This window comes from Dendrobates tinctorius, unplaced genomic scaffold (genome assembly GCF_039654945.1).
Source record: "Dendrobates tinctorius isolate UK_male_01 unplaced genomic scaffold, ASM3965494v1 ptg000065l, whole genome shotgun sequence".
In the NCBI taxonomy this organism is placed as follows: domain Eukaryota; kingdom Metazoa; phylum Chordata; class Amphibia; order Anura; family Dendrobatidae; genus Dendrobates; species Dendrobates tinctorius.
Genome location: NW_027361733.1, coordinates 29,281,764 through 29,294,583, shown reverse-complemented (window position 1 = coordinate 29,294,583; position 12,820 = coordinate 29,281,764). Strand labels below are relative to the sequence as shown.

Here is a 12,820-nt window from a genome sequence, read left to right as displayed (position 1 = left end):
TAAACACTACAAACCCACTTCTTTTGTCTATGCTCCTGATCATACAGCTCTCTTTACCAAGGCCAGAAGAGGTAGAAGTCCTAAGTAGTAAAACGTCCTATATCTCCACACCTTCTGAGGACCAACAGAGCTTATAATCATCTGTAGTTTGAGCATCACTGATCAAGGAATACATACTCTCAGTATATACTCTCAGTGGGCATTGGATCCTGGTCCATTCAGCATCTTGTAGGGCACAGAAAAAATTATCACGGGCACAATTAAAAAGTCAACTACTTCTCTGTCCTTCTGTCCAAAGGACACTCTTTTTCATTTGATGGTTTGTTCACGTAGGCTGCCAACGTGGCCCATTTGAGAAGCTCTATACATGGGTTGCTTCCAGAAACTTATATAAAGTTATAACTCTCATAGTCACCATTTGCCTTTGGCTACAGAAATGTCTTTCTTTTTATTTTTTTATGATTCCTTGCAGGCTGGAGCAAAGTTCAGCAAATCCCCAGTGATGATAGGCTTATCTTTTTGAGGCTTCAAATATATAGGATACATTATATATACATATATATAATGTATGTTTAGATAGAGTATATACATGTAACAGTGTCTATATACAAATCAGAAAGGCTTTAAGTAAGGGCAACACTAGGAACAACAGTTAAGGCTGCACGAGTGTAACTCTGAGGTGGATGGATAAAAGGGTGAAGACCTACCCAGTATCTATAGAGAATATCACCTGCGAGTCTGAAAAAGGATGTAACAGACTTTTTAGTCTGGATTGTGTGTTTTAGTGAAAAAAATGGTTTGATCTTACAATTGTGCGAATGCAACTTGTCCAGTCTTGCAAAAAGTTGTGCCTTGTTGACATGATCGTTTTTTTTTTAATTACGGGTTTGAGAAACATCAGAATGAACAACTTGATATAGGGAGTTCCAAATTTCGATCAGTCTAAACATTTTAAGAGAAATTACACTTAGCAAGATGCAATGCCACCAATTTGAGGAACGTCATACAGAACATTGACCACAAAGATGAACCCATGTCTCTGTTGTCTTCAAAATTGAAGCTTCTGAATGATGATAAAGATACTTCATGGATGTAGCTTGATTTTCTGTCCAGAACACATTCATAGTTGATTTTTAGGTGTCTGTATGAGTTTAATGAGACAATTCTGGAAGAGAATTCCATCTGCATGGAGGAACAACTGTGGTAGGACATAAGACCATTATGGTTCTGGTCATTTATCTCAAAATTAATATCTTCCAGTTTCAGACAATATACCGGGTGCATGTGCAATATATAATTGTAATACATAACAATATATGTACACATTCACAGATAAGGAAATTATAAGCTGTACACATGCAAGGTGGAGGGGAACAAATCCCCAAAAGGTGATTTCTGCTCCTCTGGAGCAAATTAACTTAGGACTCTTAAAAAATCTTTGATTCTTGTACAGCCTATATAGTTAAAGAGTGTTAGAGTATATTCATATCAACAGGGAGGGTGAAGATCTGCTGAAGAAGATATTGTCCTCATTTTTTGTCTCTACAATAGTGAGAGTTAAGTCGGCAGAACCCTAGTTGAAATGTCTCTCCTCTGCTCTCATGAGAAGTTGACCAGTCCTATATTAAATAACCAATGGATTTCCACTGTATTTCCATTGTAAATCTGAATTGCATCCAAACGGAGGTGTTTTTGCAGTACACCTCCATCATCTTGGTCACAAAGCAGTGATTTGTGTTAGTTCTGCTTGTGGATTAGTCCCCACTTGGTCTGCTTCCCCGCCCAACATGGGCAGTTCCATGCCTAGTCATGCCGGATTATTCGGTCCATCTGAGTTCTTGCAGGCGTAGGCAACATCTTTGGCAATGCTGCACATGCGGTTGGACATTTGCAACTCGGTACGAAAAGCCGAGGGAAAGCAGAATTTCTTGAAGCACGCTTTAAAGTTTTCATCTAAGAAGGCATAGAGAACAGGGTTGAGACTGCTGTTGATATAGCCTAAAGCAATGCAAAAATGAAGTATGGCCACCTTGACATCACTGTTGGGCTTAGCTCCAAGGCTCTGCACCAGCACATAAATTTGAATGGGGGTCCAACAGATAATGAACACAGCTACAACCACCAGGACCAGCCTTGTAATCCGACGAAGGTTCCGGTCCTTCTCTCTTGACCCAGACAAGACTCTGACTTTTTTCAACCTTCTGATCATCAAACTGTAGCAGATGGTGATGATCAGGACAGGTATTACAAAAGAAAAAAGGAAAACGCAAGTACCAAAGACTGGTTCCCAATAATGTTCTGGATCAGGAAGCTGCACCATGCACTCAATATCTGTAGGGAAAGAAGACACAGTGTTATAGAAGACATGCCAGAGTATGCAGAGCGATAAAACTGCCTAGTTACATGCAAATTGCAAATAATTCACACACAATGGGCACGGGAAAATTACAGGTTCAATCGTCCTCTGACGCACAAACACAATGTATCCAGCGTATCTCTGTAATTTTCTGCCTTAGAAATATTACATCAGTTTATACCTATTGATTTCTACTGTTATTGCAGTTTCTGTGTCTTCCCCCCCATACCTGTATATTTTCAGCCATCTCTGTGACTTGTGACTGGAGGATGATTACCTAATCCTCCACATTGTAAGTAAACCTGGTCTAGAAATGAATTAGACCTCAATTATTCCACAACATCATAGTAAAACCATTACCGTGGTTGCTTCTATCTTAAAAATTAGGTCTCACCTATTTGACCACAAGTGATTATGTCCTTCACTTATAATCGCATTATCCAATGAAATATTGATGTTTTACAATGGGAAAAAAAAGAATAAGAGAAGGAAAATTACATCACTGAAAGGTTTGGCCTGAAAGGAAACGGTCTGCAGGACAGACAGGGTATTTGTGCAATGTTCTCAGCTGGGGAATAGGGGAGCACAACAAATGAAAATCTGATGTGCCATTGGGGAGCACAGCGGAGGTTCATCTCCTACCATCGTACTCAAAAGTGCTATAGAAAAAACTCATGAGCTCTCATTTGTCATCAATGGCCCAGTTGAAGGTTGAAATCTACTAATTCATGACCGACACAGAGTTATTCAATGGGTGCAAATATATCACTATATTAGTCTATATCAGACGTCTTGTATTCAATGCCCTAATCAAAGGAAAGGTTGGAGAAAGGACTTGTTTCTTCTTCTTCTGCAGTTTGTGGCTTGGTCCTATTATTATTATTATTATTTATTTATATAGCGCCATTAATTCCATGGTGCTGTACATGAGAAGGGGGTTACATACAAAGTTATAGAAAATTATAGGTCTTAAGTGTCCTACACACATTAGATTAAAAGGTGTTACTGGTCGAAAGACCTGATCATAAGTCTGACACAGTCACATACATTTCAGTCGATATTACCTGTTATTGTCATTCAACCTTGCAATTCATGTTCAGTGAGATCGAGTGATGAGGGAACGAATCATTCTGGGAATGAACTTTTGCAGGCCAAAGAATTTAACACAGCTGATTTCATTTTAAACAATGATCATCTGTGATTACGGTGTCAAATGATGACTAATTCCTTAGTTTTTATCTGACGATGAACAATTGTTTTGGTTGAAATCATTAATTTTCCTCAATTTTATTCTAATGTGTATGGGTGCCCCTAAGGAGCTTTGAAGGATTCAGTATAGGAAAGGTTTACTTTAATGGTTCAGTACCACTTAAATATTTTTAGTTTCAGCTTGGATTTAGCTGTTGGTAAGGGAGGTACCAGGGAATGCTCAACTTCAGGCCACATTGCTACCTAGTTATCAGGGGAACGTGGGTTCGGGGGGTATAATACTTTAGACAAAGAAGAGTTGAGTCCACATGAAACGTCAAGATGCCAAGACTACTCTCATGTCAAACTGGGTCTGCAGTACAGGGGTCTCTCAAATATGGAGGTTAAAGGGAATCTGTCACCTCATTTTTCCGATATGAGATGCAGCCGCCGCCATCAGGGGCTTGTCTACAGCATTCTGTATTGCTGTAGATAAGCCCCCGATGTAATCTGAAAGATAAGAAAAACTAGTTAGATTATACTCACCCAGGAGTCCGGTCCAATGGATGTCGCGGTCCGGTCTGGCGCCTCCCATCTTCTAGCGATGACGTCCTCCTGTGCAGGCGTACTATATCTGCCCTATTGAGGGCAGAGCAGAGTCCTACAATGTGCAGGCACCGCGAAAGGTCAGAGAGGTCCGGCGCCTGCGCGCTGCAGTACTTTACTCTGCCCTCAATAGGGCGGATATAATACGCCTGCGCAGGAGCCGCGGTAGAAGTAAGGAGGAGGACATCATCGCTAGAAGATGGGAGGCGCTGGACCGGACCGCGACACCCATCGGACCGGACCGGATCCCCGGTTGAGTATAATCTAACTCGTTTTTCTTATCTTTCAGATTACATCAGGGGCTTATCTACAGCATTACAGAATGCTGTAAGATAAGCCTTGATGGCGGTGGCCGCATCTCATAGGCCAAAAATGAGGTGACAGATTCCCTTTAAGTATAATACAGGTTTCTTCTTATTGTCGGTATATAGCTATTAATGACAGCTTTTTGATATACTAACGTCTATTGATATCTTGTATGTTTCTTATTGTGTTGTATGTATTTATAAATTTCATTTTTTCATAAACTGTACTATTTCACTTAGCCATTGTGTGATGGCCATGGCCACGCGGAAAGCAAGTGTAATAAGTGATGACGGACACAGTTTAGTTGGAATGTGGCCAGAAGTATGCAACTCACATACTTGCAGCGTGCACACAGCCCAAGGCTGGACAACCCCTTTAAAGGCAGATATGCTCTTCTTTAACCCTATTCCACCAAATATAAAATACTAAACACTTTTAAAAGACTAAATCCTTCAGAAAGACCCACGCCATCCTTATTTGAACTCATCAGTGAATGTAAATTACTTTGGAAGCCGGTTCCTCACTTGGCGACTCATCTGCCAATAGCCAAATGCACATCACAGGCAGCTAAATCGAGACACTAATTCCAAGGTGATTAATCTTCACTTATTTCATTTTTTCTCTCAAAAGGCAAAGCTACTGACTTAGGCTTGTGAAATATAACTTTAATAACACTACCTGTTAGCAGAATGTAAAACCCTTTGAGAATGTGAAAATAAAGTCAGCACTAAGAAAGCAGGAGGCGACTGTCACCGACAGCTGGAAAAATAGTAAGCATAGGAACATGTTTGGCAGGGCTTGTTCTGCCCGGGCAATTTACTTGTATAAAAGAAGCATTTGCTCTTCAAGCGGCAGTGAACGATGGATTTTATCGGCTTCTCATCTTGGTCCTCTGTATGTGTTGTGTTGATCACAGCAGGGAGAGGACTCTACAATGATACCGGCTTAATAAGATCTTATTTCCCCAGAGACTGTTGTCTTTCCCCCACCTCTTGCCCAGATCCGGCAGTGCGATTGCAGGCAAGATGCTTTTATTACCACCTGATGTCTTTGTTTGTATAAACCAGCAAAAATCAAAGCTAAAAAAGGAAGTACAACGATGGGAGAAAAAAAAATCCCAGTAATGAGATATCTACACAAGGATCTTTAACAGCATCAACAAATACATATAGTATTAAGAGCAGTGCAAAATAAAAAATAAATAAAAACACTTCTAAATCCTTAAAGAGAATCTGAGTATCTGCCCCCAGAGCTTATTTTAAATGAAGGGGGCATTACCCATGTGACACATGTAGATCAGGAGAGCAGACTGTAACTCATTACATGTCTCTCGCTTAATTTAAAATAATCTCTGGAGGCAGATTCTCAGGGAGATCTACAGTGGGTGCGGAAAAAATTCAGACCCCCTTACATTTTTCACTCTTTTTTGAATTTACCAAATAGCTGCAATGAAACAAACTTAATTTTTTTCTCTTAATGTAAACTCTGCACCTCATCTTGACTGAAAAAAACCCAGAAATTTTTGCAAATTTATTTAAAAAAAACTGAAATATCACATGGTAATAAGTATTCAGACCCTTTGCTCAGACACTCATATTTAAGTCACATGCTGGCCATTTCCTTGTGATTGTGATCCTCCTTAAGATGGTTCTACTCCTTCATTTGAATCCAGCTATGTTTAATTAAACTGATAGGACTTGATTTGTAAAGGTACGCACCTGTCTATATAAGACCTCACAGTGCATGTCAGACCAAATGAGAATCATGAGGTCAAAGGATCTGGCCAAGGAGATCAGAGACAGAATTGTGGCAAGGCACAGATCTGGCCAAGGTTACAAAAGAATTTCTGCATTATTCAAGGTTCCTAAGAGCACAGTAGCCTCCATAATCCTTAAATGTTAGAAGTTTGGGACAACCATAAGTCTTCCTAGACCTGGCCATCCAGCCAAACTGAGCAATCGTGGGAGACGAACCTTGGTGAGAGAGGTAAAGAAGAGCCCCAAAATCACTGTGACTGAGGTCCAGAGATGCAGAAGGGAGAGAGGAGAAAGGTCCACAAAGTCAACTATCACTGCAGCCCTCTACCAGCTGGGCCTTTATGGCAGAGTGGCCCGACAAAAGCCTCTCCTCAGTGCAAGACATATGAAAGCCCGCATAGAGTTTGCTAAAAAACACATGAAGGACTCCCAGACTATGAGAAATAAGATTCTCTAGTCTAATGAGATGAAGATAGAGCTTTTGGTGATAATTCTAAGCGATATGTGGGGAGAAAACCAGACACTGCTCATAACCTGCCCAATACAATCCCAACAGTTAAACATGGTGGTGGCAGCATCATGATATGGGGTGTTTTTCAGCTGCAGGGACAGGATGACTAGTTGCAATTGAAGGAAACACGAATGCTGTCAAGTACAGTGATATCCTGGATGAAAACCTCTTTCAGAGTGCTCTGGACCTCAGACTTGGCCGAAGGTTCACCTTCCAACAAGACAATGACCCTAAGCACACAGCTAAAATAACAAAAGAGTGGCTTCAGAACCTAAACCCAATTGAGCATCTCTAGAAAGACTTGAACATGGCTGTGCACCAACGTTCAGCATCCAACCTGACAGAACTGGAGAGGATCTTCAAGGAAGAATGGCAGAGGATACCCAAATCCAGGTATGAAAAACTTGTTGCATCATTCCCAAGAAGACTCATGGCTGTACAAGCTCAAAAGGTTGCTTCTACTTAATACTGAGCAAAGGGTCTGAAAACTTATGACCATGTGATACCGTATTTTTCGGACTATAAGACACACTTTTTTCCACAAAATTTTTTGGGGAAAATGGTGGTGCATCTTATGGTCGGAATATACTTACAAATACTATGGCTTCGATCCCGGCCCAACGCTGCAGGGTAATGCAGCCTCCCTTCCCAGGCTGGTGCGGCAGTGGTGCTCCTCTGTGGGGCGGCGGTGGTGCTCTGTGGGGTGGCGGGGCTCCGCCAACATTTCGTGAAAGCCCGAGGCTCCTGCAGAGCCAGTGCTGCGATGCAGTGGCCTCCGGGAAAATGGCCAGGGGGTCCGGCACATGCTCAAATTCAGATCTTGGCAGATATCAAGGTATCATTTTATTCAGCTTCCTATGACCTACATGCTCATATAGACATTTTAGGGTTGATCCTACTGACAGATTCCATTTAAAATATACAGTGCCTTGTCAAAGTATTCGGCCCCCTGGAACTTTCCAACCATTTCCCACATATCATGCTTCAAACATAAAGATACCAAATGTAGATTTTTGGTGAAGAATCAACAGCAAGTGGAACACAATTGTGAAGTTGAACGAAATTTATTGGTTATTTTAAATTTTTGTGGAAATGCAAAAACTGAAGAGTGGGGCGTGCAATATTATTTGGCTCCATTACTTTCAGTGCAGCAAACTCACTCCAGAAGTTCATTGTGGATCTCTGAATGATCCAATGTTGTCCTAAATGACTAATGATGATAAATATAATCCACCTGTGAATAATCAAGTCTCCGTATAAATGCACCTGCTCTGTGATAGTCTCAGGGTTCTGTTTGAAGCACAGAGAGCATTATGAAGCCCAAGGAACACAACAGGCAGGTCCGTGATACTGTTGGGGAGAAGTTTAAAGCCGGATTTGGATACAAAATAATTTACAAAACTTTAAACACTGTGCAAGCACTGTGCAAGCGATCATATCTTGGTCACAAACATCGGGGCACCTCAGGGGTGTGTTTTGTCCCCGTTACTGTTTTCTCTCTATACGAATGATTGCATCTCTTCAGCAGACTCAGTAAAAATCTTGAAATTTGCCGATGATATGACACTGATTGGTCTCATCAGGGGAAATGCTGAAGACTTGTATCGGAGTGAGGTGAAAAGAATATGTGACTGGTGTAAAGCCAATAATCTTGTACTCAACACTAAAAAAACTGCTGAGATGGTTGTGGATTTTAGGAAAGATCAACATGAGATACTTCCAATCTACATCCATGACGAAGTGGTTCTTAGAGTCACAGAGACCAAATTCCTTGGTGTTATCATCTCTCATGATCTTAAATGGGGGAAAAATGTGGATGCTGTTATAAGAAAAGCACAACAAAGGATGTTCTTCCTGCATCAGCTGAAAAGATATGGTTTGTCTAAGAATCTGCTGATCTTATTCTTTAATGCTGTCATCAGATCTGTGATTTGTTCCTCTCTGATAGTCTGGTATGGGGGAGCCACTGCGCATGACAAACTCCGCTTACAAAGGACTTTCAGAACAGCAGAGAGAATTATAGGTTCCCCCCTGCCTAAAATCCAGGATCTTTATGATAAGAGTATTCGATCCCACGCATTGAAAATTTCATCCGATCCCTCTCACCCGGGACACTCCTCATTCCAACTACTCCCTTCAGGACGTCGCTTCAGAGTCCCCAAATGCAGCACCAACCGCCATATGAACAGCTTCTATCCACTCTCTGTTCAACAATTAAATCGTCATTTGTAGACTATATACTGTATCTGTCTTGTTAGATGTTACTTGTTGTATCTGTTGTTATATATTATGTTGCCTCTTTGCCACAAAGAATTCCTTGTATATATGTAATATGTACTTGGCGATAATAAATTTGATTGATTGATTGATATTGAAATGGAAGGAGTATCATACCACTGTAAAACTACCAAGACCTGGCCGTCCCTCTAAACTTTCATCTCAAACAAGGAGAAGACTGATCAGAGATGCAGCCAAGAGGCCCATGATCACTCTGGATGAACTGCAGAGATCTACAGCTGAAGTGGGACAGTCTGTCCATAGGACAATAATCATTCGTACACTGCACAAATCTGGCCTTTATGGAAGAGTGTCAAGAAGAAAGCCATTTCTCAAAGATAACCATAAAAAGTGTTGTTTAAAGTTTGCAACAAGCCACCTGGGAGACACACCAAACATGTGGAAGAAGGTGCTCTGGTCAGATGAAACTAAAATCGAACTTTTTGGCAACAATACCAAATTATGTGTTTGGCATAAAGGCAACACAGCTCATCACCCTGAACACACCATCCCCACTGTCAAACATGGTGGTGGCAGCATCATGGTTTGGGCCTACTTTTCTTCAGCAGGGACAGGGAAGATGGTTAAAATTGATGGGAAGATGGATGGAGCCAAATACAGGACCATTCTTGAAGAAAACCTGTTGGAGTCTGCAAAAGACTTGAGACTGGGACGGAGATTTGTCTTCCAACAAGACATTGATCCCAAACATAAAGCAAAATCTACAATGGAATGGTTCACAAATAAACATATCCAGGTATTAGAATGGCCACGTTAAAGTCCAGTCCTGAATCCAATCGAGAATCTGTGGAAAGAGCTGAAAACTGCTGTTCACAAACAATCTCCATCAAACCTCACTGAGCTCGAGGTGTTTGCCAAGGAAGAATGGGCAAGAATTTCAGTCTCTCAATGTACAAAACTGATAGAGACAAACCCCAAGCGACTTGCAGCTGTAATCGCAGCAAAAGGTGGCGCAACAAAGTATTAAGTTAAAGGAGCCGAATAATATTGCACGCCCCACTTTTCAGTTTTTGAATTTCCACAAAAATTTAAAATAACCAATAAATTTCGTTCAACTTTACAATTGTGTCCCACTTGTTGATTCTTCATCAAAAATTTACATTTGGTATCTTTATGTTTGAAGCATGATATATGGGAAAAGATTGAAAAGTACCAGGGGGCTGAAAACTTTCGCAAGGCACTGTATTTATTGTCTCCCTAGGTTTGCTATAGAATAGCTATGCTTTTCTACTTCCTGCAAAAGAGGATAAACTCCCAACTAGTTCACAAATTCTCTTTGGAGATGCTATAGATATTCATGGTGCCATTTCTTACGTGTAGTGCTAATTTAAATTCAGGTACAATGGACCTTTTCAGTCTGGTAATTAGTCTCGGTCTAAATTTAAAGACTGCCACCGATATTTTCTTCAAAAGATGACTTAACAGCAACCTAATAAATATGCACAGGACACTGATAGTGTAGGTACATTAATGTGCTCGACGCTTGAACATAGAGTAAGATGCTCACCAGCTTCTTGCTGTCCTAACATCCTTATAATTAGGAGCGTGACGGATCATTTCTGATGTCTCCATTATACGAGTGACATTTCTACATATTAATCTTTTATTGTGCTGGCATTTATGCATAAGAATGACATTTCCGATGTAAAGGTGAACAATGTGTCTTAGGAAAACTGTAATTTGAAAGTGCCAGCTGAACATATAGTGAAAACCAGGACAGATCAATAAGTTTGCGCTTACCACTAGGGATGAGCTTTCCGATATTGAAATATCGGAAATCGGCCCGATATTTGCGATATCGGAATTCCGATTTCCGATTCCGATATTTTTTTCACATCGGAAATCGGAAAGCAGAAGAAGACTAACCATGGTTTAAAGGGAGTGTATCCGTTCCTCCATGTGGTGCTCCTGGAAACTCCCTGCAAAGCAAGGTGAGCTGAACGCAGACACATGTCAGTCAAAGGGCATATTGACACCACCACTGGCAGTTTTAATTTAATAATGTAAAATCACTAACCCTAACCCTAACTATCCCTAACCCCTAACCCTTAACCCTTACCACTAACCCTAACTAACCCTAACCACTAACCCTAACCCTTACCCTAACCCTACTAACCCTAAACCGTAACCCTAGCCCCTAACCCTGCTAACCATAAGCATAACCGTAACCCTAACCCTACTAACCCCTAACCCTACTAATCATAAGCATAACCCTAAACCCTAACCCTACTAACCCTACTAACTATAAGCATAACCCTAACCGTAAACCCTGACTCTACTAACCCTAACTAACCCTAACCCCTAACCCTACTAACCCTAACCCCTAACCCTACTAACCATAACCATAACCCCTAACCCTAACCCTAACCTTAACCCCTAACCCTACTAACCATAAGCATAACCCTAAACCCTAACCCTACTAACCCTAACCCCTAACCCTACTAACCCTAATCCCTAACCCTACTAACCATAACCATAACCCCTAACCCTAATAACCCTAACCCTACTAACCATAAGCATAACCCTAAACCCTAACCCTACTAACCCTAACCCTACTAACTATAAGCATAACCCTAACTGTAAACCCTGACTCTACTAACCCTAACTAACCCTAACCCCTAATCCTTTCCCTAACCCTACTAACCCTAACCCTAAACCCTAACCCCTAAGCATAACCCTACTAATCCTAACCCCTACCCCTATTAACCCTAACCCTACTAACCATAACCCCTAACCTAATAACCCTAACCCTACTAACCATAAGCATAACCCTAACCCTAGCTAACCCTAACCCCTAACCCTACTAACCCTAACCATAACCTTAACTCTAACCCTATCCTTAACCCTAAACCCTAACCCCTAACCCTACTAACCCTACTAACCATAAGAATAACCCTAACCCTAACTAACCCTAACCCTAAACCCTAACCCCTAACCCTACTAACCATGAGCATAACCCTAACCCTAGCTAACCCTAACCCCTAACCCTAACTCTAACCCTAACCCTAAACCCTAACCTCTACCCCTACTAACCCTAACCCTTCTAACCATAAGCATAACCCTAACCCTAACTAACCCTAACCCTAAACCCTAACCCTACTATCCATAAGCATAACCCTAACCCTAACTAACCCTAACCCCTAACCCTTCTAACCCTAACCATAACCCTAACTAACCCTAACCCCTAACTCTACTAACCCTAAACCCTAAACCTTACCCTACTAACCATAAACCCTAACCCTACCCCAACTAATCCTAACCCAAAGAAAAAACACCGCTGTTAAGAAGATGGTGATCAGTTTTCCTGCTACAGTTTTCGCTCTGTGCATTTTTCTAGCGATTTTTTTGCTCCTCTGCCTCTGCAAACTCGTTCCCCATTATCCTGAGGTGTTTCCCCTCCATTTTATCCATTATATAGCACTGTAGTGGTCATTTTGTAATTCCGATTTTTTTCTCCCATTGACTTGCATTGATATCGGAAATCGGAAATTCCAATATCCGATATTTTTTCAATATCGGAAATCGGAATTCCAATACGATATCGGGCAATGTCGCTCATCCCTACTTACCACCTGCGGGAACGGCTCCTTTGCATTGTCTCAATAAAGTAGACAAGTCTGCAAAGTGTTGGAAAGCTTGGTGAAAAGGGGATACAAGAACTAGATATGTTATTATTGGCTAGATTGGGTTCTTAGTTCCATTGTCCCACCTCTTAGTGCATGAGGCTCTGTGTAATAGGAGGAAACATTACACCTAAGGATATCTTTCTGATACTAGGTAATAAAAATGTCAGTAGTA

General features: G+C 41.1%; 1 protein-coding gene across 1 annotated transcript in view; it reads right to left on the bottom strand.

The window, feature by feature from the left end:
* Positions 1-883: 883 nt before the first annotated feature.
* The window catches only part of OPRL1 (opioid related nociceptin receptor 1), a 166,870-nt gene continuing 154,933 nt past the window's right edge, over positions 884-12,820 (bottom strand). Inside the window, exon 4 of the mRNA XM_073580864.1 lies at positions 884-2,331. Within this exon, the coding sequence (XP_073436965.1) occupies positions 1,808-2,331 (524 nt within the window). The 3' untranslated portion in view covers positions 884-1,807. The remainder of the gene's footprint in view (positions 2,332-12,820) is intronic.